Source organism: Ranitomeya variabilis, chromosome 1, assembly GCF_051348905.1.
Source record: "Ranitomeya variabilis isolate aRanVar5 chromosome 1, aRanVar5.hap1, whole genome shotgun sequence".
In the NCBI taxonomy this organism is placed as follows: Eukaryota; Metazoa; Chordata; class Amphibia; order Anura; family Dendrobatidae; genus Ranitomeya; species Ranitomeya variabilis.
The window spans coordinates 558,462,223-558,489,734 of NC_135232.1; the positions used below are offsets into that span (position 1 = coordinate 558,462,223).

Genomic DNA, 27,512 nt, shown 5'->3' on the forward strand with positions numbered 1-27,512 from the left:
AACTTGCAGCTCTCTGGCGCCCCCCTTACCCTCAGGTCAGGTTAGGTACTGCGCCTAGGGTAATTAGTCGCCAGAAAGGCTGCCTGCTTTCTACTGGCTATTGGTCAAGCCGCAGCGAGGCGATATAACTACTCCCACTCAGGCAGGAACAATAATTATCAACGCCGCCGTCGCTACAACGACTCCCAAAGGCACAGAACAAAGGTATGCTGCCACCAGCTTCGATTAAACGGGTCTGAAGCTAACCCAAAACAGTAGCGTAATTCCCTTCAGAAGACTTAGGGTACGTTTTAGAACAGGAGAACGAAACTAGTATTTAGATATTTTACTCTGTAAAAAATTAAGGCAGTGTTTACAAAAAGGCATATAAAGATGTTACAGTATGAGACAATTGAAAATATGTACAAAGTAATTATGAAAATAACAGGGGATAAATGAGACATTAACACTTACATGTGTTCAGGACATTGCAGGTAACCAGGCTAGTGAGCGGAGTTCCCATATGTCCCAGTTCAACAGGGCTAGCAGTCAGGACTCCTCAGGTAAAACCAACTGCTGGGGGCCTGCCAGAGACTTATAGACTGCAGCCCGTGACATCACCAAAAGGGTTGGCTTTCCCAGTCCGTCCTCTCCCTTCAAACTTACCAAATGTAACTCTAATTCTTATAAGTCTCGTATTTTCGTTCCCAATCATGTCAGAATCATAACACACCCAGCATTCTTCTTATTTTACAATTGGCTTTCTAATGATACTAAATTCGGGCTCGTTGTGACGCCCGGTTCCGGAGAAATCTGTACTCTGTCCCTGTTTGAACTAGAGGCTCATGCTTACAGTGTTTGACAGATCCGCCGATGGACGTTAGCAATATGTACTTATTATTTTCCTAGCCTAAATTGTTAGCCCAATATCTTACAAAATTGAAACAAAGGACTTCATGGATTTTGGGAAATTCTATACCAGTTCTAGCTGATTCTAGATGGGAGGAGGGATGAGTAAGTTGCCCAGAGCCTGGAATTTACAGCTAGCAATAAAATCTTTTCTACACGTCCACATCTCAGCAAACACAAACACAGAGAGAAGGGTGGGGTTTTAGCCCACAGCATGGGTCTGACAGGCAAAGCTACAAAATCATATTACATGTCATACAATATCGTGACACCTCTGAACAGAAAAAAAAACAGACAAATATGATTGAATACCCTGCAGTAAATAAATAGCATAGTGCATGAAAATAATATAGGGTGTCATGGTTCTCAATGGCAAGAGAACGTAGTAAAGCATACAAAAAGGACTAGCTCTTGGAAGATGGGAACTCGAGCTGACTGTGAGCTAAACCTACCGCACAAATAACAGTGGCCGGGTAGCGTGCCTACGTTTTATCCCTAGACGCCCAGCGCCAGCCGGAGAACTGACTGACCCTAGCAGAGGAAAATACAGACCTGGCTTACCTCTAGAGAAATTTTCCCCAAAAGGCAGACAGTAGCCCCCACATATATTGTCGGTGATTTCAGAGGAAATTGACATACGAAGTATGAAGATAGGTTTAGCAAATTGAGGTCCGCTTACTAGATAGTAGGAAGACAGAAAAGGGAACTTCACAGTCAGCTGAAAACCCTTTCAAAACACCATCCTGGAATTACTTTAAGACTCTAATATCAACTCATGACACCAGAGTGGCAATTCCAGCTCACAAGAGCTTCCAGCCTCAGAAATAAACAATCAAAGAGAACTGGAACAAAAATGCAAAACAAACTTAGGACTACAAGTCCAACTTAGCTGATAGTAGTCTAGGAGCAGGAACATGCAACAGAAAGGCTTCTGGTAACATTGTTGGCCGGCATAGAAATGACTGAGGAGCAAGGCTAAATAGACAACTCCCACATCCTGATGGAAACAGGTGAACAGAGGCGATGAAGCACACAAGTTCAGTACCACCAGTGACCACCGGGGGAGCCCAGAAACCAAATTCACAACAGTACCCCCCCCTCAAGGAGGGGGCACCGAACCCTCACCAGACCCACCAGGGCGATCAGGATGAGCCCTATGAAAGGCACGGACCAAATCGGAGGCATGAACATCAGAGGCTGTCACCCAAGAATTATCCTCCTGACCGTAGCCCTTCCACTTGACCAGATACTGAAGTCTCCGTCTGGAAACACGGGAGTCCAAGATCTTCTCGACAACGTACTCCAACTCACCCTCAACCAACACCGGAGCAGGAGGCTCAACGGAAGGCACAACCGGTACCTCATACCTGCGCAACAATGACCGATGGAAGACATTATGAATAGAAAAAGATGCAGGGAGGTCCAAACGAAAGGACACAGGGTTAAGAATCTCCAATATCTTGTACGGGCCGATGAACCGAGGCTTAAACTTAGGAGAAGAAACCTTCATAGGGACAAAACGAGAAGACAACCACACCAAGTCCCCAACACAAAGACGAGGACCAACACAACGACGGCGGTTGGCAAAATGCTGAGTCTTCTCCTGGGACAACTTCAAATTGTCCACCACATGCCCCCAAATCTGATGCAACCTCTCCACCACAGCGTCCACTCCAGGACAATCCGAAGACTCCACCTGACCGGAAGAGAAACGAGGATGAAACCCCGAATTACAGAAGAAAGGAGAAACCAAGGTGGCAGAACTAGCCCGATTATTGAGGGCAAACTCCGCCAAGGGCAAAAAGGCAACCCAATCATCCTGATCCGCAGACACAAAACACCTCAAATAAGTCTCCAAGGTCTGATTAGTTCGCTCGGTCTGGCCATTAGTCTGAGGATGGAAAGCAGACGAAAAAGACAAATCAATGCCCATCCTAGCACAGAACGCTCGCCAAAATCTAGACACGAATTGGGTTCCCCTGTCAGACACGATATTCTCCGGAATACCATGCAAGCGAACCACATTTTGAAAAAACAGAGGAACCAGCTCGGATGAGGAAGGCAATTTAGGCAAGGGAACCAAATGGACCATCTTAGAGAAACGGTCACACACCACCCAGATGACAGACATCTTCTGAGAAACAGGGAGATCAGAAATAAAATCCATGGAGATGTGAGTCCAAGGCCTCTTCGGAATAGGCAAAGATAACAACAATCCACTAGCCCGAGAACAACAAGGCTTGGCCCGAGCACAAACATCACAAGACTGCACAAAACCTCGCACATCTCGCGACAGGGAAGGCCACCAGAAGGACCTAGCCACCAAATCCCTGGTACCAAAGATTCCAGGATGACCAGCTAACGCAGAAGAATGGACCTCCGATATGACTCTACTGGTCCAATCATCAGGAACAAACATTCTACCAGGCGGGCAACGATCAGGTCTATCCGCCTGAAACTCCTGCAAGACCCGTCGCAAGTCTGGGGAAACAGCAGATAATATCACTCCATCCTTAAGGATACCTGTAGGTTCAGAATTACCAGGGGAATCAGGCTCAAAACTCCTAGAAAGGGCATCCGCCTTCACATTTTTAGAACCCGGTAGGTAAGAAACCACAAAATTAAACCGAGAGAAAAATAACGACCAGCGCGCCTGTCTAGGATTCAGGCGCCTGGCAGACTCAAGATAAATCAAATTCTTGTGGTCAGTCAATACCACCACCTGATGTCTAGCCCCCTCAAGCCAATGACGCCACTCCTCAAAAGCCCACTTCATAGCCAAGAGCTCCCGATTACCAATATCATAATTTCGCTCAGCGGGCGAAAATTTACGAGAAAAGAACGCGCAAGGTCTCATCACGGAGCAGTCGGAACTTTTCTGCGACAAAACCGCCCCAGCTCCGATTTCTGAAGCGTCGACCTCAACCTGAAAAGGAAGAGTAACATCAGGCTGACGCAATACAGGGGCGGAAGAAAAGCGGCGCTTAAGCTCCCGAAAGGCCTCCACAGCAGCAGGGGACCAATCAGCAACATCAGCACCCTTCTTAGTCAAATCAGTCAACGGTTTAGCAACATCAGAAAAACCAGTTATAAATCGACGATAAAAATTAGCAAAGCCCAAAAACTTCTGAAGGCTCTTAAGAGAAGAGGGTTGCGTCCAATCACAAATAGCCTGAACCTTGACAGGGTCCATCTCAATGGAAGAGGGGGAAAAAATGTACCCCAAAAACGAAATCTTTTGAACCCCAAAAACGCACTTAGAGCCCTTTACACACAAGGAATTAGAGCGCAAAACCTGAAAAACCCTCCTGACCTGTTGGACATGAGAGTCCCAGTCGTCCGAAAAAATCAAAATATCATCCAGATACACAATCATAAATTTATCCAAATATTCACGGAAAATGTCATGCATAAAAGACTGAAAGACTGAAGGGGCATTTGAAAGACCAAAAGGCATTACTAAATACTCAAAATGGCCCTCAGGCGTATTAAATGCGGTTTTCCACTCATCCCCCTGCTTAATTCGCACTAAATTATACGCCCCACGAAGATCAATCTTAGAGAACCACTTGGCCCCCTTTATTCGAGCAAACAAATCAGTAAGCAGTGGCAAAGGATACTGATATTTAACCGTGATTTTATTCAAAAGCCGATAATCAATACACGGCCTCAAAGAGCCATCTTTTTTAGATACAAAGAAAAAACCGGCTCCTAAGGGAGATGACGAAGGACGAATATGTCCCTTTTCCAAGGACTCCTTAATATATTCCCGCATAGCAGCGTGTTCAGGCACAGATAGATTAAATAAACGACCCTTTGGAAACTTACTGCCCGGAATCAGATCTATTGTACAATCGCAATCTCTGTGCGGAGGTAGTGAACCAAGTTTAGGCTCCTCAAAAACGTCACGATAATCAGATAAAAATTCCGGAATCTCAGAGGGAATAGATGACGAAATGGAAACCAAAGGTACGTCCCCATGAGTCCCCTGACATCCCCAGCTTAACACAGACATTGCTTTCCAGTCGAGGACTGGGTTATGAGATTGCAGCCATGGCAATCCAAGCACCAACACATCATGTAGATTATACAACACAAGGAAGCGAATAATCTCCTGGTGATCCGGATTAATACGCATAGTTACTTGTGTCCAGTATTGTGGTTTATTACTAGCCAATGGCGTGAAGTCAATACCCTTCAGAGGTATAGGAACTTCCAGAGGCTCTAAATTAAACCCACAGCGTTTGGCAAAGGACCAATCCATAAGACTCAAAGCGGCGCCAGAGTCGACATAGGCGTCCGCAGTAATAGACGATAAAGAGCAAATCAGGGTCACAGATAGAATAAACTTGGACTGTAAAGTACCAATTGAAACAGACTTATCAACCTTCTTAGTACGTTTAGAGCATGCTGATATAACATGAGTTGAATCGCCACAATAGAAGCATAACCCATTTTTTCGCCTAAAATTCTGTCGTTCGCTTCTGGACAGAATTCTATCACATTGCATAATCTCTGGCGCCTTCTCAGTAGACACCGCCAAATGGTGCACAGGTTTGCGCTCCCGCAAACGCCGATCAATCTGAATAGCCATTGTCATGGACTCATTCAGGCCTGCAGGCACAGGGAACCCCACCATAACATCTTTAATGGCATCAGAGAGACCCTCTCTGAAATTCGCCGCCAGGGCGCACTCATTCCACTGAGTAAGCACAGACCACTTACGAAATTTTTGGCAGTATATTTCAGCCTCATCTTGCCCTTGAGACAGGGCCATCAAGGCTTTTTCAGCCTGAATCTCTAAATGAGGTTCCTCATAAAGCAACCCCAAAGCCAGGAAAAACGCATCCACATTGAGCAACGCAGGATCCCCTGGTGCCAAAGCAAATGCCCAATCCTGAGGGTCGCCCCGGAGCAAGAATATTACAATCCTGACCTGCTGTGCAGGATCTCCAGCGGAGCGAGATCTCAGAGACAAAAATAATTTACAATTATGTTTGAAATTCTGGAAGCGAGATCTATCCCCGGAGAAAAATTCAGGCAAAGGTACTCTAGGTTCAGATACAGGAGCATGAATTACAAAATCCTGTAAACTTTGAACCTTCATAGCGAGATTGTTCAGACCTGTAGCTAAACTCTGAGGATCCATTTTCATCAGGTGAAGTCAGAACCATTCAAGGATTAGAAGGAGAGAGAGACGAAGGCTGCAGTAAGCAGAGATGCTAGTGAATCAACCAATGAGCAAACTCAGAGAAAAAAAAAAAAAAATTCTCTGCAGACTTCTTTTCTCTCCTTTCTTCTGCCAATAATTTTAACCCTTGGCCGGCCAAACTGTCATGGTTCTCAATGGCCAGAGAACGTAGTAAAGCATACAAAAAGGACTAGCTCTTGGAAGATGGGAACTCGAGCTGACTGTGAGCTAAACCTACCGCACAAATAACAGTGGCCGGGTAGCGTGCCTACGTTTTATCCCTAGACGCCCAGCGCCAGCCGGAGAACTGACTGACCCTAGCAGAGGAAAATACAGACCTGGCTTACCTCTAGAGAAATTTTCCCCAAAAGGCAGACAGTAGCCCCCACATATATTGTCGGTGATTTCAGAGGAAATTGACATACGAAGTATGAAGATAGGTTTAGCAAATTGAGGTCCGCTTACTAGATAGTAGGAAGACAGAAAAGGGAACTTCACAGTCAGCTGAAAACCCTTTCAAAACACCATCCTGGAATTACTTTAAGACTCTAATATCAACTCATGACACCAGAGTGGCAATTCCAGCTCACAAGAGCTTCCAGCCTCAGAAATAAACAATCAAAGAGAACTGGAACAAAAATGCAAAACAAACTTAGGACTACAAGTCCAACTTAGCTGATAGTAGTCTAGGAGCAGGAACATGCAACAGAAAGGCTTCTGGTAACATTGTTGGCCGGCATAGAAATGACTGAGGAGCAAGGCTAAATAGACAACTCCCACATCCTGATGGAAACAGGTGAACAGAGGCGATGAAGCACACAAGTTCAGTACCACCAGTGACCACCGGGGGAGCCCAGAAACCAAATTCACAACAATAGGGTATTTAGTTAACACTTTTTTTTATGTAAAAAAAAAAAAAAAAAAAGCCGAAGTCATCCCACCACTTCACGGTGACCGTAATTTGGACAGTCCTAAGTCTAAAATTAAAAACACTATTTTGTCATGTGACATGCATGTGGATAAGGGATGAGAAGGATTGGGCCCACCTACTGGACACAGCAATGGAAAACCACATCAATATACACTGCTCAAAAAACTAAAGGGAACACTTAAACAACAGAATATAACTCCAAGTACATTAAACGTCTGTGAAATCAAACTGTCCACTTAGGAAGCAACACATTTTGACAATCAATTTCACATGCTTTTGTGCAAATGGAAAATATAACAGATGGAAATGATAGGCAATTATCAAGACACTCAATAAAGGAGTGGTTCTGCAGGTGGGGACCACAGACCACATCTCGGTACCAATGCTTTCTGGCTGATGTTTTGGTCACTTTTGAATGCTGGTTGTGCTTTCACATTCGTGGTAGCATGAGACGGACTCTACAACCCACACAAGTGGCTCAGGTAGTGCAGCTCATCAAGGATGGCACATCAATGCGAGCTGTGGCAAGGTTTGCTGTGTCTGTCAGCGTAGTGTCCAGATGCTGGAGGTGCTACCAGGAGACAGGCCAGTACACCAGGAGATGTGGAGGGGGCCGTAGGAAGGCAACAACCCAGCAGCAGGACTGCTACCTCAGCCTTTGTGCAAGGAGGAACAGGAGGAGCACTGCCAGAGCCCCGCAAAATGACCTCCAGCAGGCCACAAATGTGCATGTGTCTGCACAAACGGTTAGAAACTGACTCCATGAGGATGGTCTGAGTGCCCGACGACCACAGATGGGAGTTGTGCTCACAGCCCAACACCATGCAGGACGCTTCGCATTTGCCACAGAGCACCAGGATTGGCAAATTCACTACCGGTGCCCTGTGCTCTTCACAGATGAAAGCAGGTTCACACTGAGCACATGTGACAGACGTGACAGAGTCTGGAGACACCATGGAGAGAGATCTGCCTGCAACATCCTTCAGCATGACCGGTCTGGCAGTGGGTCAGTAATGGTGTGGGGTGGCATTTCTTTGGAGGGCCGCACAGCCTTCCATGAGCTCGCCAGAGGTAGCCTGACTGCCATTAAGTACCAAGATGAGATCCTCAGACCCCTTGTGAGACCATATGCTGGTGTATTGGGCCCTGGGTTCCTTCTGATGCATGACCATGCCAGACCTCATGTGGCTGGAGTGTGTCAGCAGTTCCTGCAAGATGAAGGCATTGATGCTAAGGACTGGCCTGCCCGTCCACTAGCCCTTAATCCTATTGCGCACATCTTTGACATCATGTCTTGCTCCATCCACCAATGTCACGTTGCACCACAGACTGGCCAGGAGTTGGCAGATGCTTTATTCCAGGTCTGAGAGGACATCCCTCAGGATAACATCCACCGCCTCATTAGGAGAATGCCCAGGCATTGTAGGGAGATCATGCACGCACGTGGAGGCCACACACATTACTGAGCATCATTTCCTTGTCTTGAGACATTTCCGCTGAAGTTGGATCAGCCTATAACTTCATTTTCCACTTTGATTTTGAGCATCATTCCAACTCAAGACCATATTAGTTGTGATCAACACATTCCACTATGTAATGAATAAAGATTTACCACTGGAATATTTCATTCAGTGATATCTAGGATGTGGGATTTTAGTGTTCCCTTTATATGTTTGAGCAGTGTATATTAAGGTTTTTAATATTAGTTAGGACTGTCCCAATTAGGTTCACCATGAAGTGGTGGGATTGCTTTTGCAATTTTTTTTAATAAAAAAAACGTGTTAACTAAGTACCCTACATTTTCTTGCACTATAGCCGTTTACTTACTACAGGTTATTCAATCATTGTTTCTGTCCCCCCCCATATAAAGTACAACCACCATCTATATGCACGTATATACAGCATTCTAGACTGCTGTGTATATATAGTAGGCCAACTGCCTTAAGATAGTGGCATATTAGACTTGCCTAGCCCCATCCAATGGGCTTCGCTAGTCTTAATCCAGTGCCTTCTCTTCTATCACCATCCTTCTTTCTTTGAGTCGATGACGCGTCCTATGTCATCCACACGATGTCTTCCATCACGCTCCTTTGCAAGTGCACTTCTTTCTGCCCTTTGCAGTACTTTGCTTTGTGCTCGGCAGAGAAATGTTCCTGCACAGAAGCGTGATGAGGGAGGTTGTGTGGATGATGTAGAACACATCATCCACGGGAAGGACTGCGCCGGATGAAAACCAGCGCCAAACATAACACCGAAATGCCCCGTAGGTGAGTATAAGAAGTTATTTACATTATGCACATTGGCTTAGGGACATACCATATATACTCGAGTAGAAGCCGACCCGAGTATAAGCCGACCCCCCTAATTTTGCCACAAAAAACTGGGAAAACTTATTTACTCGAGTATAAGCCTAAGGTGAAAAATGCAGCAGCTACCGGTAAATGTCAAAAATAAAAACCAATAAAAGTAAAATTAATTGAGACATCAGTAGGTTAAGTGTTTTTGAATATCCATATTGAATCAGGAGCCCCATATAATGCTCCATACAGTTCATGATGGCCCCATAAGATGCTCCATATTAAAATATGCCCCATATAATGCTGCACAAATGTTAATGGCCCCATGAGATGCTCCATAGAAACTTTTGCCCCATACAATGCTGCATAAAGGTTGATGGCCCCATAAGATGCTCCATAGATTATGCCCCATGAGATACTCCACTGATTATGCCCCATGACATGCTCCACACATTATTCCCCATATGCTGTTGCTGCGATTAAAATAAAAAAAAATCACATACTCACCTCTCTTCGCTCAGGCCCCTGGCACTTGCGATAGTCACCTTCCACATTCCACCGTTGCGCGCTGCTCTGTCTTCCATTCTCTGCACTGACTGTTCAGGCAGAGGGCGGCGCGCACACTAACTACGTCATTGCGCCCTCTGACATGAACAGCCATAGCCAGAGGACGGAAGACAGAGCGGCGCCCTGCGGTGGAACGGGGAGAGGTGAGTATCGCGCAATGCTCACCTCCCCCCGTCATACTCACCTGCTCCCGGCGCGGTCCCTGGCGGCTTCTCACTGTCAGATGGTCTCCGGGAGCCAGCAGCGTCTTCCTATGTTCAGCGGTCATGTTCCGCTCATTAAAGTAATGAATATGCGTCCATGCGTACCACGTGACCGCTGAACACAGGAAGAGCTGCCCGGAGACCATCGGACATGCAGGGACCGCGCCAGGAGCAGGTGAGTATGTGACATCCGCCGCTCCCCCGCCGACAATGACTCGAGTATAAGCCGAGAGGGTCACTTTCTGCCCAAAAAAGTAGGCTGAAAATTTCGGCTTATACTCGAGTATATACGGAACAGCACTCTAGAAGGGTGTGTATAAGGTCATATAGGTGCTGGTGGTACTATATATGGGGAAAACCTGGTGACAGGTTCCCTTTAAGAAACCTATGGAACTAGGTTAAAATTAGCATTTTTTTGGATGGTGAAAAACTTGTAATTTAAATATTGATGGTGGCTGAACTGCAGGTGGTCTGTGTCGCTTCATAAGTTTAAGGCCCGGGGTCACACTAGCGTAGAATACAGACGAGCGCTATGTGAGAAAACATTGCATGGCATGCGGACCAGTGTTAATCTATGGGGCAGATCACATCTGTGATTATTTTTTCATGCCGAATCAGCATACGAGAACAATCGCAGCATATATACCTGACAGAGGCCCATACATTCTGATATCATCACTAATATATACCTGACAGGGGCCCATACATTCTGATATCATCACTAATATATACCTGACAGGGGCCCATACATTCTGATATCATCACTAATATATACCTGACAGGGGCCCATACATTCTGATATCATCACTACTGTAATATATACCTCACAGAGGCCCATACATTCTGATATCATCAGTAATATATACCTGACAGGAGCCCATACATTCCGATACCATCACTGATATATACCTGACAGGGGCCCGTACATTCTGATATCATCACTAATATATATATACCTGATAGGAGCCCATACATTCCGATATCATCACTAATATATAACTGACAGGAGCCCGTACAGTCTATATCTACAATAATATATACCTGACAGGAGCTCATACAGTCTGTATCTACAATAATATATACCTGACAGGAGCCCGTACAGTCTGTATATACAATAATATATACCTGACAGGAGCCTGTACAGTCTGTATCCACAATAATATATACCTTACAGGAGCCCGTACAGTCTATATCTACAATAATATATGCCTGACAGGAGTCCGTACAGTCTGTATCTACAATAATACATACCTGACAGGAGCCCGTACAGTCTATATCTACAATAATACATACCTGAGAGGAGCCAATGCAGTCTGTATCTACAATAATATATGCCTGACAGGAGCCCGTACAGTCTGTATCTACAATAATATATACCTGACAGGAGCCCGTACAGTCTGTATGTAGTAGCATTTTTTTGTAGTAGCATTTTTTGGGATGGTGAAAAACTTGTAATTTAAATATTGATGGTGGCTGAACTGCAGGTGGTCTGTGTCGCTTCATAAGTTTAAGGCCCAGGGTCATACTAGCGTAGAATACGGACGAGCGCTATGTGAGAAAACATTGCATGGCACTCGGACCAGTGTTAATCTATGGGGCAGATCACATCTGTGATTATTTTTTCATGTCGAATCAGCATACGAGAACAATCGCAGCATATATACCTGACAGGGGCCCATACATTCTGATATTGTCAGTAATATATACCTGACAGGGGCCCATACATTCTGATATCATCACTAATATATACCTGACAGGGGCCCATACATTCTGATATCGTCAGTAATATATACCTGACAGGGGCCCATACATTCTGATATCATCACTACTGTAATATATACCTCACAGAGGCCCATACATTCTGATATCATCAGTAATATATACCTGACAGGGGCCCATACATTCTGATACCATCACTAATATATATACCTGATAGGAGCCCATACATTCTGATATCATCACTAATATATACCTGACAGGAGTGCATACATTCTGATATCATCACTAATATATACCTGACAGGAGCCCATACATTCTGATATCATCACTAATATATACCTGACAGGAGTGCATACATTCTGATATCATCACTAATATATACCTGACAGGAGTCCATACATTCCGATACCATCACTAATATATACCTGACAGGAGTCCATACATTCTGATATCATCACTACTGTAATATATACCTCACAGGGGCCCATACATTCTAATATCATCACTAATATACACCTGACAGGGGCCCATACATTCTGATACCATCACTGATATATATATACCTGATATGAGCCCATACATTCTGATATCATCACTAATATATACCTGACAGGAGCCCGTACAGTCTATATCTACAATAATATATACCTGACAGGAGCCCGTACAGTCTATATCTACAATAATATATACCTGACAGGAGCTCATACAGTCTGTATCTACAATAATATATACCTGACAGGAGCCAGTACAGTCTGTATCTACAATAATATGTACCTGACAGGAGTCCGTACAGTCTATATCTACAATAATATATACCTGGAAGGAGCCCATACAGTCTAGTGTCTTCACCAGTGAGCCGGCTATACTGTATGGGATACAGCCAGGACCTGGCAGGAGCCCATATATTCTACTGGCTATAATAATTTATACCTTGAAGGAGCACATACATTCTAGTGTCATGTATAGGCTGCAGTCAGGGCCAGGCAGCAACCCATAAAGTCTGCTATCTTCAAGAATATATACCTAGAAGGAGCCCATACAGTCTAGCGTCTTTAGTAATGAGCCTGCTACACTGTATGGGCTGCAGTCAGGGAACCTGGAAGGAGCCCGTACAGTCTATATCTACAATAATATATACCTGACAGGAGCCTGTACAGTCTATATCTACAATAATATATACCTGACAGGAGCCCATACAGTCTGTATCTACAATAATATATACCTGACAGGAGCCCATACAGTCTATATCTACAATAATATATACCTGACAGGAGCCCGTACAGTCTGTATCTACAATAATATATACCTGACAGGAGCCCGTACAGTCTGTATCTACAATAATATATACCTGACAGGAGCCCGTACAGTCTGTATCTACAATAATATATACCTGACAGGAGCCCGTACAGTCTGTATCTACAATAATATATACCTGACAGGAGCCCATACAGTCTATATCTACAATAATATATACCTGACAGGAGCCCATACAGACTGTATCTACAATAATATATACCTGACAGGAGCCCGTACAGTCTGCATCTACAATAATATATACATGACAGGAGCCAGTACAATCTGTATCTACAATAATATATACCTGACAGGAGCCCGTACAGTCTGTATCTACAATAATATATACCTGACAGGAGCCCGTACAGTCTGTATCTACAATAATATATACATGACGGGAGTCCGTACAGTTTATATCTACAATAATATATACCTGACAGGAGCCCGTACAGTCTGTATCTACAATAATATATACATGACAGGAGTCCGTACAGTCTGTATCTACAATAATATATACATGACAGGAGTCCGTACAGACTGCATCTACAATAATATATACCTGACAGGAGCCTGAACAGTCTGCATCTACAATTATATATACTTGACAGGAGCCAGTACAGTCTGTATCTACAATAATATATACCTGACAGAAGCCCGTACAGTCTGCATCTACAATAATATATACCTGACAGGAGCCAGTACAGTCTGTACCTACAATAATATATACCAGACAGGAGCCCGTACAGTCTGCATCTACAATAATATATACCTGACAGGAGCCAGTACAGTCTGTACCTACAATAATATATACCTGACAGGAGCCTGTACAGTCTATATCTACAATAATATATACCTGACAGGAGCCAGTACAGTCTGTACCTACAATAATATATACCAGACAGGAGCCCGTACAGTCTGCATCTACAATAATATATACCTGACAGGAGCCTGTAAAGTCTGTATCTACGATAATATATACATGACAGGAGTCCGTACAGTTTATATCTACAATAATATATACCTGACAGGAGCCCGTACAGTCTATATCTACAATATATACCTGACAGGAGCCCGTACAGTCTATATCTACAATAATATATACCTGACAGGAGCCCGTACAGTCTGTATCTACAATAATATATACCTGACAGGAGCCCATACAGTCTATATCTACAATAATATATACATGACAGGAGCCCGTACAGTCTATATCTACAATAATATATACCTGACAGGAGCCCGTACAGTCTGTATCTACAATAATATATACCTGACAGGAGCCAGTACAGTCTGTACCTACAATAATATATACCAGACAGGAGCCCGTACAGTCTATATCTACAATAATATATACCTGACAGGAGCCAGTACAGTCTGTACCTACAATAATATATACCAGACAGGAGCCCGTACAGTCTGCATCTACAATAATATATACCTGACAGGAGCCTGTAAAGTCTGTATCTACGATAATATATACATGACAGGAGTCCGTACAGTTTATATCTACAATAATATATACCTGACAGGAGCCCGTACAGTCTATATCTACAATATATACCTGACAGGAGCCCGTACAGTCTATATCTACAATAATATATACCTTACAGGAGCCCGTACAGTCTGTATCTACAATAATATATACCTGACAGGAGCCCATACAGTCTATATCTACAATAATATATACATGACAGGAGCCCGTACAGTCTATATCTACAATAATATATACCTGACAGGAGCCCGTACAGTCTGTATCTACAATAATATATACCTGACAGGAGCCCGTACAGTCTGTATCTACAATAATATATACCTGACAGGAGCCCGTACAGTCTGTATCTACAATAATATATACCTGACAGGAGCCCATACAGTCTATATCTACAATAATATATACCTGACAGGAGCCCGTACATTCTATATCTACAATAATATATACCTGACAGGAGCCCGTACAGTCTGTATCTACAATAATATATACCTGACAGGAGCCCGTACAGTCTATATCTACAATAATATATACCTGACAGGAGCCCGTACAGTCTGTATCTACAATAATATATACATGACGGGAGTCCGTACAGTTTATATCTACAATAATATATACCTGACAGGAGCCCGTACAGTCTGTATCTACAATAATATATACATGACAGGAGTCCGTACAGTCTGTATCTACAATAATATATACATGACAGGAGTCCGTACAGTCTGCATCTACAATAATATATACATGACAGGAGCCAGTACAGTCTGTATCTACAATAATATATACCTGACAGGAGCCCGTACAGTCTGTATCTACAATAATATATACATGACAGGAGTCCGTACAGTTTATATCTACAATAATATATACCTGACAGGAGCCTGTACAGTCTGCATCTACAATAATATATACCTGACAGGAGCCCGTACAGTCTATATCTACAATAATATATACCTGACAGGAGCCTGAACAGTCTGCATCTACAATTATATATACTTGACAGGAGCTCATACAGACTGTATCTACAATAATATATACCTGACAGAAGCCCGTACAGTCTGCATCTACAATAATATATACCTGACAGGAGCCAGTACAGTCTGTATCTACAATAATATATACCTGACAGGAGCCCGTACAGTCTATATCTACAATAATATATACCTGACAGGAGCTCATACAGTCTGTATCTACAATAATATATACCTGACAGGAGCCAGTACAGTCTGTATCTACAATAATATGTACCTGACAGGAGTCCGTACAGTCTATATCTACAATAATATATACCTGGAAGGAGCCCATACAGTCTAGTGTCTTCACCAGTGAGCCGGCTATACTGTATGGGATACAGCCAGGACCTGGCAGGAGCCCATATATTCTACTGGCTATAATAATTTATACCTTGAAGGAGCACATACATTCTAGTGTCATGTATAGGCTGCAGTCAGGGCCAGGCAGCAACCCATAAAGTCTGCTATCTTCAAGAATATATACCTAGAAGGAGCCCATACAGTCTAGCGTCTTTAGTAATGAGCCTGCTACACTGTATGGGCTGCAGTCAGGGAACCTGGAAGGAGCCCATACAGTCTATATCTACAATAATATATACCTGACAGGAGCCTGTACAGTCTATATCTACAATAATATATACCTGACAGGAGCCCATACAGTCTGTATCTACAATAATATATACCTGACAGGAGCCCATACAGTCTATATCTACAATAATATATACCTGACAGGAGCCCGTACAGTCTGTATCTACAATAATATATACCTGACAGGAGCCCGTACAGTCTGTATCTACAATAATATATACCTGACAGGAGCCCATACAGTCTATATCTACAATAATATATACCTGACAGGAGCCCATACAGACTGTATCTACAATAATATATACCTGACAGGAGCCCGTACAGTCTGCATCTACAATAATATATACATGACAGGAGCCCGTACAGTCTATATCTACAATAATATATACCTGACAGGAGCCCGTACAGTCTATATCTACAATAATATATACCTGACAGGAGCCCGTACAGTCTATATCTACAATAATATATACCTGACAGGAGCCCGTACAATCTGTATCTACAATAATATATACCTGACAGGAGCCCGTACAGTCTGCATCTACAATAATATATACCTGACAGGAGCCCGTACAGTCTGCATCTACAATAATATATACATGACGGGAGTCCGTACAGTTTATATCTACAATAATATATACCTGACAGGAGCCCGTACAGTCTGTATCTACAATAATATATACATGACAGGAGTCCGTACAGTCTGTATCTACAATAATATATACATGACAGGAGTCCGTACAGACTGCATCTACAATAATATATACCTGACAGGAGCCTGAACAGTCTGCATCTACAATTATATATACTTGACAGGAGCCAGTACAGTCTGTATCTACAATAATATATACCTGACAGAAGCCCGTACAGTCTGCATCTACAATAATATATACCTGACAGGAGCCAGTACAGTCTGTACCTACAATAATATATACCAGACAGGAGCCCGTACAGTCTGCATCTACAATAATATATACCTGACAGGAGCCAGTACAGTCTGTACCTACAATAATATATACCAGACAGGAGCCCGTACAGTCTATATCTACAATAATATATACCTGACAGGAGCCAGTACAGTCTGTACCTACAATAATATATACCAGACAGGAGCCCGTACAGTCTGCATCTACAATAATATATACCTGACAGGAGCCTGTAAAGTCTGTATCTACGATAATATATACATGACAGGAGTCCGTACAGTTTATATCTACAATAATATATACCTGACAGGAGCCCGTACAGTCTATATCTACAATATATACCTGACAGGAGCCCGTACAGTCTATATCTACAATAATATATACCTGACAGGAGCCCGTACAGTCTGTATCTACAATAATATATACCTGACAGGAGCCCATACAGTCTATATCTACAATAATATATACATGACAGGAGCCCGTACAGTCTATATCTACAATAATATATACCTGACAGGAGCCCGTACAGTCTGTATCTACAATAATATATACCTGACAGGAGCCCGTACAGTCTGTATCTACAATAATATATACCTGACAGGAGCCCGTACAGTCTGTATCTACAATAATATATACCTGACAGGAGCCCATACAGTCTATATCTACAATAATATATACCTGACAGGAGCCCGTACATTCTGTATCTACAATAATATATACCTGACAGGAGCCCGTACAGTCTGTATCTACAATAATATATACCTGACAGGAGCCCGTACAGTCTATATCTACAATAATATATACCTGACAGGAGCCCGTACAGTCTGTATCTACAATAATATATACATGACGGGAGTCCGTACAGTTTATATCTACAATAATATATACCTGACAGGAGCCTGTACAGTCTGTATCTACAATAATATATACATGACAGGAGTCCGTACAGTCTGTATCTACAATAATATATACATGACAGGAGTCCGTACAGTCTGCATCTACAATAATATATACATGACAGGAGCCAGTACAGTCTGTATCTACAATAATATATACCTGACAGGAGCCCGTACAGTCTGTATCTACAATAATATATACATGACAGGAGTCCGTACAGTTTATATCTACAATAATATATACCTGACAGGAGCCTGTACAGTCTGCATCTACAATAATATATACCTGACAGGAGCCCGTACAGTCTATATCTACAATAATATATACCTGACAGGAGCCTGAACAGTCTGCATCTACAATTATATATACTTGACAGGAGCTCATACAGACTGTATCTACAATAATATATACCTGACAGAAGCCCGTACAGTCTGCATCTACAATAATATATACCTGACAGGAGCCCATACAGTCTGTATCTACAATAATATATACCTGACAGGAGCCCGTACAGTCTGTATCTACAATAATATATACATGACAGGAGTCCGTACAGTTTATATCTACAATAATATATACCTGACAGGAGCCCATACAGACTGTATCTACAATAATATATACCTGACAGGAGCCCGTACAGTCTATATCTACAATAATATATACCTGACAGGAGCCTGAACAGTCTGCATCTACAATTATATATACTTGACAGGAGCCCATACAGACTGTATCTACAATAATATATACCTGACAGAAGCCCGTACAGTCTGCATCTACAATAATATATACCTGACAGGAGCCTGTACAGTCTGTATCTACAATAATATATACCTGACAGGAGCCCGTACAGTTTATATCTACAATAATATATACCTGACAGGAGCCCGTACAGTCTATATCTACAATAATATATACCTGACAGAAGCCCGTACAGTCTGCATCTACAATAATATATACCTGACAGGAGCCAGTACAGTCTGTACCTACAATAATATATACCAGACAGGAGCCCGTACAGTCTGTATCTACAATAATATATACCTGACAGGAGTCCGTACAGTTTATATCTACAATAATATATACCTGACAGGAGCCCATACAGACTGTATATACAATATATACTTGACAGGAGCCCGTACAGTCTATATCTACAATAATATATACCTGACAGGAGCCCGTACAGTCTGTATCTACAATAATATATACCTGACAGGAGCCCATACAGTCTATATCTACAATAATATATATCTGACAGGAGCCCATACAGTCTATAGCTACAATAATATATACCTGACAGGAGCCCATACAGTCTGTATCTACAATAATATATACCTGACAGGAGCCCATACAGTCTGCATCTACAATTATAAATACCTGACAGGAGCCCATACAGACTGTATATACAATATATACCTGACAGGAGCCCGTAGAGTCTGCATCTACAATAATATATACCTGACAGGAGCCCGTACAGTCTGTACCTACAATAATATATACCTGACAGGAGCTCATACAGTCTGTATCTACAATACTATATACCTGACAGGAGCCCATACAGTCTGTATCTACAATTATATATACATGACAGGAGTCCGTACAGTTTATATTTACAATAATATATACCTGACAGGAGCCCGTACAGTCTGCATCTACAATAATATATACCTGCCAGGAGCCCATACAGTCTGTATCTACAATAATATATACCTGACAGGAGCCCGTACCGTCTGTATGTACAATAACATATACCTGACAGGAGCCTGTACAGTCTGAATCTACAATAATATATACCTGACAGGAGCCCATACAGTCTGTATCTACAATAATATATACCTGACAGGAGCCCGTACCGTCTGTATGTACAATAACATATACCTGACAGGAGCCTGTACAGTCTGAATCTACAATAATATATACCTGACAGGAGCCCGTACAGTCTATATCTACAATAATATATACCTGACAGGAGCCTGTACAGTCTGTATCTACAATAATATATACCTGACAGGAGCCCATACAGTCTGTATCTACAATAATATATACCTGCCAGGAGCCCGTACAGTCTGTATCTACAATAATATATACCTGACAGGAGTCTGTACAGTCTATATCTACAATAATATGTACCTGACAGGAGTCCGTACAGTCTATATCTACAATAATATATACCTGACAGGAGCCCGTACAGTCTATATCTACAATAATATATACCTGACAGGAGCCCATACAGTCTATATCTACAATAATATATACCTGACAGGAGCCCGTACAGTCTGCATGTACAATTATATATACCTGACAGGAGCCCGTACAGTCTGTATCTACAATAATATATACCTGACAGGAGCCTGTACCGTCTGTCTCTACAATAATATATACCTGACAGAAGCCCGTACAGTCTGCATGTACAATTATATATACCTGACAGGAGCCAGTACAGTCTGCATCTACAATAATATATACCTGACAGGAGCCCGTACAGTCTGTATCTACAATAATATATACCTGACAGGAGCCCGTGCAGTCTATATCTACAATAATATATACCTGACAGGAGCCCGTACAGTCTGTATCTATAATAATATATACCTGACAGGGGCCCATACAGTCTGTATCTACAATAATATATACCTGACAGGAGCCCGTGCAGTCTATATCTACAATAATATATACCTGACAGGAGCCCGTACAGTCTATATCTACAATAATATATACCTGACAGGAGCCCGTACAGTCTATATCTACAATAATATATACCTGACAGGAGCCCGTACAGTCTATATCTACAATAATATATACCTGACAGGAGCCAGTACAGTCTGTATCTACAATAATATATACCTGACAGGAGTCTGTACCGTCTGTATCTACAATAATATATACCTGACAGGAGCCCGTACAGTCTATATCTACAATAATATATACCTGACAGGAGCCCGTACAGTCTATATCTACAATAATATATACCTGACAGGAGCCCGTACAGTCTATATCTACAATAATATATACCTGACAGGAGCCCGTACAGTCTATATCTACAATAATATATACCTGACAGGAGTCCGTACAGCCTGTATCTACAATAATATATACCTGACAGGAGCCAGTACAGTCTGTATCTACAATAATATATACCTGACAGGAGCCCGTACAGTCTATACCTACAATAATATATACCTGACAGGAGTCTGTACAGTCTGTATCTACAATAATATATACCTGACAGGAGTCTGTACAGTCTGTATCTACAATAATATATACCTGACAGGAGCCCGTACAGTCTATATCTACAATAATATATACCTGACAGGAGCCCGTACAGTCTATATCTACAATAATATATACCTGACAGGAGCCCGTACAGTCTATACCTACAATAATATATACCTGACAGGAGCCAGTACAGTCTGTATCTACAATAATATATACCTGACAGGAGCCCGTACAGTCTATACCTACAATAATATATACCTGACAGGAGCCCGTACAGTCTATATCTACAATAATATATACCTGACAGGAGCCCGTACAGTCTATATCTACAATAATATATACCTGACAGGAGCCCGTACAGTCTATATCTACAATAATATATACCTGGAAGGAGCCCATACAGTCTGTATCTACAATAATATATACCTGACAGGAGCCTGTACCGTCTGTATCTACAATAATATATACCTGGAAGGAGCCCATACAGTCTGTATCTACAATAATATATACCTGACAGGAGCCCGTACAGTCTATATCTACAATAATATATACCTGGAAGGAGCCCATACAGTCTAGTGTCTTCACCAGTGAGCTGGCTAGACTGTATGGGCTGCAGTCAGGACCTGGCAGGAGCCCATATTATCTGCTGGCTTTAATAAGTTATACCTTGAAGGAGCACATACATTCTAGTGTCATGTATAGGCTGCAGTCAGGGCCAGGCAGCAGCCCATAAAGTCTGCTATGTTCAGGACTATATACCTAGAAAGAGGCCATACAGTCTAGCATCTTTAGTAATGAGCCTGCTACACTGTATGGGCTGCAGTCAGGGAACCAGGAAGGAGCCCATACAGTCTAGGCTCAACCGCTCTGACAGCGGCCCTGTGAGTGACCAGGATCCATGACACTCTGTATTACTGATGACGTCACCGCTCGGTTTCCTCACGCCTCTCGCCGTTATCAGACGCACTGGTGGGCGGGGTGTTGCTCCATCCTGCGCGGCGATTGGCTTCTATATACGGAAGCTTTCTCGTTTATATGTACTGCGCATGTGCTGACGTGTAGCGAGCGCCTGGTGTTGCCGGCACCGCAGGACTCTGCAGTGTCAGCCAATCAGCAGTCAGCTCCAGCTGCTCCCGGCGTGCACCGCTCCTGTTCTCATCGAGACATCAGTCCAGTATCATCTGCTCCTCCGGGTGTCGCTGTCTCCGCCCAGCGCCGCAGTACTGGCCAGGTGAGACTAGTGTACTGCCCTATATATACTCTGCAGGACGTATACAGTGCAGGGTGCCCTATATACCCTGTACTGCCCTATATATACTGCAGGGTGCCCTATATACAGTGTACTGCCCTATATATACATTGCAGGGTGCCCTATATACAGTGTACTGCCCTATATATACACTGCAGGGTGCCCTATATACAGTGTACTGCCCTATATATACACTGCAGGGTGCCCTATATACAGTGTACTGCCCTATATATACACTGCAGGGTGCCCTATATACAGTGTACTGCCCTATATATACAGTGCAGGGTGCCCTATATACAGTGTACTGCCCTATATATACACGGCAGGGTGCCCTATATACAGTGTACTGCCCTATATATACACTGCAGGGTGCCCTATATACCCTGTACTGCCCTATATATACACTGCAGGGTGCCCTATATACAGTGTACTGCCCTATATATACAGTGCAGGGTGCCCTATATACAGTGTACTGCCCTATATATACACGGCAGGGTGCTCTATATACAGTGTACTGCCCTATATATACACTGCAGGGTGCCCTGTATACAGTGTACTGCCCTATATATACAGGGCAGGGTGCCCTATATACAGTGTACTGCCCTATATATACACTGCAGGATGCTCTATATACAGTGCAGGGTGCCCTATATATACACTGCAGGACGTATACAGTGCAGGGTGCCCTATATATACACTGCAGGACGTGTACAGTGCAGGGAGCCCGTATACAGTGCACTGCCTTATATATACACACTGCAGGACGTATACAGTGCAGTGCCCTATATATACACTGCAGGCCGTATATAGGGCAGTGCCCAATACATATATTCCATGCCTCAACACGTCCGATTATCCACCACCCTCGGATCCTTCAGACGGAACCTGAAAACCCATCTCTTCAGGAAAGCCTACAGCCTACAATAACCGAGCCGCCGCCTCACCACCGCCAGAGCCGCCGCCGTCCACCCCTACATTCGGTATCTTCCCCACTATCCCATAGAATGTAAGTCCGCAAGGACAGGGTCCTCTCCCCTCTGTACCAGTGTGTCACTGTAAACCTGTTTACTGTAAATGATATCTATAATTCTGTATGTAACCCCTTTCTCATGTACAGCACCATGGAATTAATGGTGCTATATAAATAAATAATAATAATAATACACTGCAGGCTATGTACATTGCGGGAAGCCCTATATACATTGCAGTGACCTGTATATATATATACAGTGCAGGGCCACACACACGTTTAGGGTCACCCAGACAATTTTGTGCTTTCCATGAAAACTCATACGTTATTAATCACATGAGTTGCCAAATGAATTGAAAATCTAGTCCAGACATTGACAAGGTTTGAAAAAAGATTTTTATTTGAAATAATAATTTTCTCCTTCAAACTTTGCTTTTGTCAAAGAATGCTCCTTTGGCAGCAATTCCAGCATTGCAGACCTTTGGCATTCTAGCAGTTAATTTGCTGAGGTAAAACACCTATATAGAAAAGAAATACCATAAATATATTGTTCATAAAAAACAAAGAATACAAAACATAATATATCACCCAAAAGAAGTATTCAAAGATTAACCAATTTAAAAAATATATTGAAGTTTATTAAAAATACATGATTATACACAAGAATACCAAAAAACAAAATCTTTGGCTACAAGGAAATTGACATCAAAATTATCTTCATTAAAAAGAGACAGCATAAAAAATGATAGCAAACCTATGTGTAACGGGGCAAAGAATGTCAGACACACCATAAAAGCATACAAAAGAATCTTGCTGGTAAAAAAAAAATGTTTCATAAAAAGCTGCTCCATAAAAAAACAAAAAAATGTGAAAAATTATAATACACAAAATTATTATTAAAAAATATTATAATGAATAATAAATACCCAATGGTAAATACAATCACAAAGTGCATCCAAAAACTGATAAGAATCAATATATTATAAATAATATATAAATTATTTAAGAAATTAATCAAAAATCAATATCACCAAAAGGTGAAATAGTGCACAATAATGGAAGATAGCTGTAATGAGCATTATGAACACCCAAGTGGCCAGCAAAGGAAAAGAACTACCTGCAGTGAAGATAGCATTAAGCTACTTACGGGTAGCGGCATTTCTCGGAGGCCCATGACAGCACGACGAGAGAGGGGATCCGCCCATTAGGAACAGGAAACCTACAGATACAAAAGGGCGGCACCTCTCCCCTGCATCAGTTGTATTTCAGAGCCTTGAGAGGACTACCGCGGTTAGTGGCACACAAAAATATACATTATATACAGTTTATATACAAAATTTTAGCCAATATATAGGAACTGGGTATCATACGTGAGATATATACATTATAGGAGGTGCAACCCCCACGTGAAATAGGGAGGGAACTAAGGGTGCTGTCATGGGCCTCCGAGAAATGCCGCTACCCGTAAGTAGCTTAATGCTTGATTCGGACTCCCATGACAGCACGACGAGAGAATTACAGAGATGTAACACTACCTTAGGGAGGGACTATAGCTTGTAGCACCCTTAACCCAAAGGTGAGATCAGAGGAGGCCCCTAAATCCAACCTATAGTGCTTAAAGAAGGTGGACGGGGATGACCATGTGGCCGCCTTACATATCTGGTCGATCAATACTCCAGATTTTTCCGCCCAGGATGTAGCCATGGCTCTGGTGGAATGCGCCCTCAGATTCTGCGGAGTCGGACCCCCACCTGCAGTATAAGCCAAAGAGATAGCCTCCCTAATCCACTTCGCTAGTGTGTACTTTGATACCCTGAGTCCCTTTCTAGGATTTTGGAAAGATAAAAATAACGCATTATCTTTCTTCCATGTATCAGTAACAGAGATGTATTCTAAGGCCATGTGCACACGTTAAGTATTTTTCGCGTTTTTTTCGCGTTTTTTCGCTATAAAAACGTGATAAAAACGCGAAAAAAACGCTTACATATGCCTCCTATTATTTTAAGTGTATTCCGCATTTTTTGTGCAAATGTAGCCTTTTTTTCCGCGAAAAAATCGCATCGCGGAAAAAAAAGCAACATGTTCATTAAAATGCGGAATTGCAGGGGATTCCGCACACCTAGGGGTCCATTGATCTGCTTACTTCCCGCACGGGGCTGTGCCCACGATGCGGGAAGTAAGCAGATCATATGCGGTTGGTACCCAGGGTGGAGGAGAGGAGACTCTCCTCCACGCACTGGGCACCATATAAGTGGTCATAAAAAAAGAATTAAAATAAAAAATAGTCCTATACTCACCCTCGATGTCTTCCCGCCTCCACTGTCGCTTCGGTTCCTGTAGCTGATGTGCGGCGAAGGACCTTGCCGATGACGTCACTGTCCTGTGATTGGTCGTGAGCGGTCATGTGACCGCTCACGTGACCGTGACGTCACGGAAGGTCCTGTGCGCACACGCCAGCTATAGAAAGAGGAACGGACGCCGCTGAGGAGATGTCTGGGTGAGTATAAGCATTTTTTTATTTTTTTTATTATTTTTAAACATTCTATCTTTTACTATAGATGCTGCATAAGCTGCATCTATAGTAAAAAGTTGGTCACACTTGTCAAACGCTATGTTTGACAAGTGTGACCAACCTGTCAGTCAGTTTTCCAAGCGATGCTACAGATCGCTTGGAAAACTTTAGCATTCTGCAAGCTAATTACGCTTGCAGAATGCTAAAAAAACGCGAAAAAAACGGAAAAAAAAACGCAAAAAAAAAAATGCGGATTTCTTGCAGAAAATTTCCGGTTTTCTTCAGGAAATTTCTGCAAGAAATCCGCAACGTGTGCACATACCCTAACAGGCATCTCCTAACGTCTAGTGTATGGAGTAGCTCTTCTTTAGGGTTGGAGGGATTGGGAAGGAAAGATGGTAACACTATCTCCTGTGACCTGTGAAACCGTGATGATACTTTTGGTAAATAGGCTGGGTCCGGTCTGAGGACTACCCTATCTGGCAGAAACTCTGTGTAAGGGGGTAGTCTGGAGAGAGCTTGTATGTCTCCCACCCTACGGGCAGATGTTATCGCTACCAGAAAAGCTGTTTTAAGGGATAAGGCCTTAATTGAAGCTGATTGCAGTGGTTCAAACGGCCCTCTAGTCAATGCTGACAGGACCAGGTTAAGATCCCAAGGCATAGATCTATCCTTATGTATGGGTCTAGCTCTACTAGATGCTTTAATGAACCTTGAAATCCAATAATTATTGGCGACGTTACAGGAAAACAGGGCCCCTAGAGCCGAGACTTGTACCTTTAGAGTACTATAATAATAATAATAATAATAATAATCTTTATTTATATAGCGCCAACATATTCCGCAGCGCTTTACAGTTTAACAGTTTCAAACACAACAGTCATAGGTAACAATGTTAACAATACAGCAATAAAGCAAAATAAGACGACCCTGCTCGTGAGAGCTTACAATCTACAATGAGGTGGGGAGATACAAAGTACAGGTGTGTATTTACAATGATGTATTTACAATGATGGTCCAGCCATCTTCAGGGGGTGGGGGGTAGGTGAGATAGTGAATGGGCTACACACACACACAAACATAAAATGACTGATTAGGGAACGCGATAGGCCGCTCTGAACAAATGAGTTTTGAGTGAGCGCCTAAAGCTATGCAAGTTGTACTAGTGGATAGATTTAGCTCTAAGCCTCTTTGTAGGAATTCTAAGATTTGTTTTATAGGTATTCCCTCTTCTAAATTAAAATCAGAAGAGGCCAGGAATTTCCGCCAGGTTCTAGCGTAGATTGTTGTCGTAATCTGTTTCCTACTTTTCATAAGGGTTTCAATTAAATTTGGGGAGAACCCTTTGTTTTTCAGTAACGCCCTCTCAAACTCCATGCTGTCAAATGGAGACTCTTTACTTGAGGATGGCTGATCGGACCCTGGTAGAGTAAATCTGGAATGTCCGGAAGCACCCAGGGGTCCTCCACTGACATGATCCTGAGCCAGGTGAACCAGGCCCTTCTGGGCCAGAATGGGGCAATCAAAATAACTCTTGCCCGATCTTCTCTTATCTTCCTGATTACC

At 42.6% G+C, this 27,512-nt stretch overlaps 1 protein-coding gene across 1 annotated transcript in view; it reads left to right on the forward strand.

The window, feature by feature from the left end:
• The first annotated feature begins 22,098 nt into the window (after window positions 1-22,098).
• The window catches only part of LOC143767791 (farnesyl pyrophosphate synthase-like), a 36,113-nt gene continuing 30,699 nt past the window's right edge, over window positions 22,099-27,512 (forward strand). Inside the window, exon 1 of the mRNA XM_077256314.1 lies at window positions 22,099-22,446. Coding sequence (XP_077112429.1) covers window positions 22,114-22,446 — 333 coding nt within the window. The 5' untranslated portion in view covers window positions 22,099-22,113. The remainder of the gene's footprint in view (window positions 22,447-27,512) is intronic.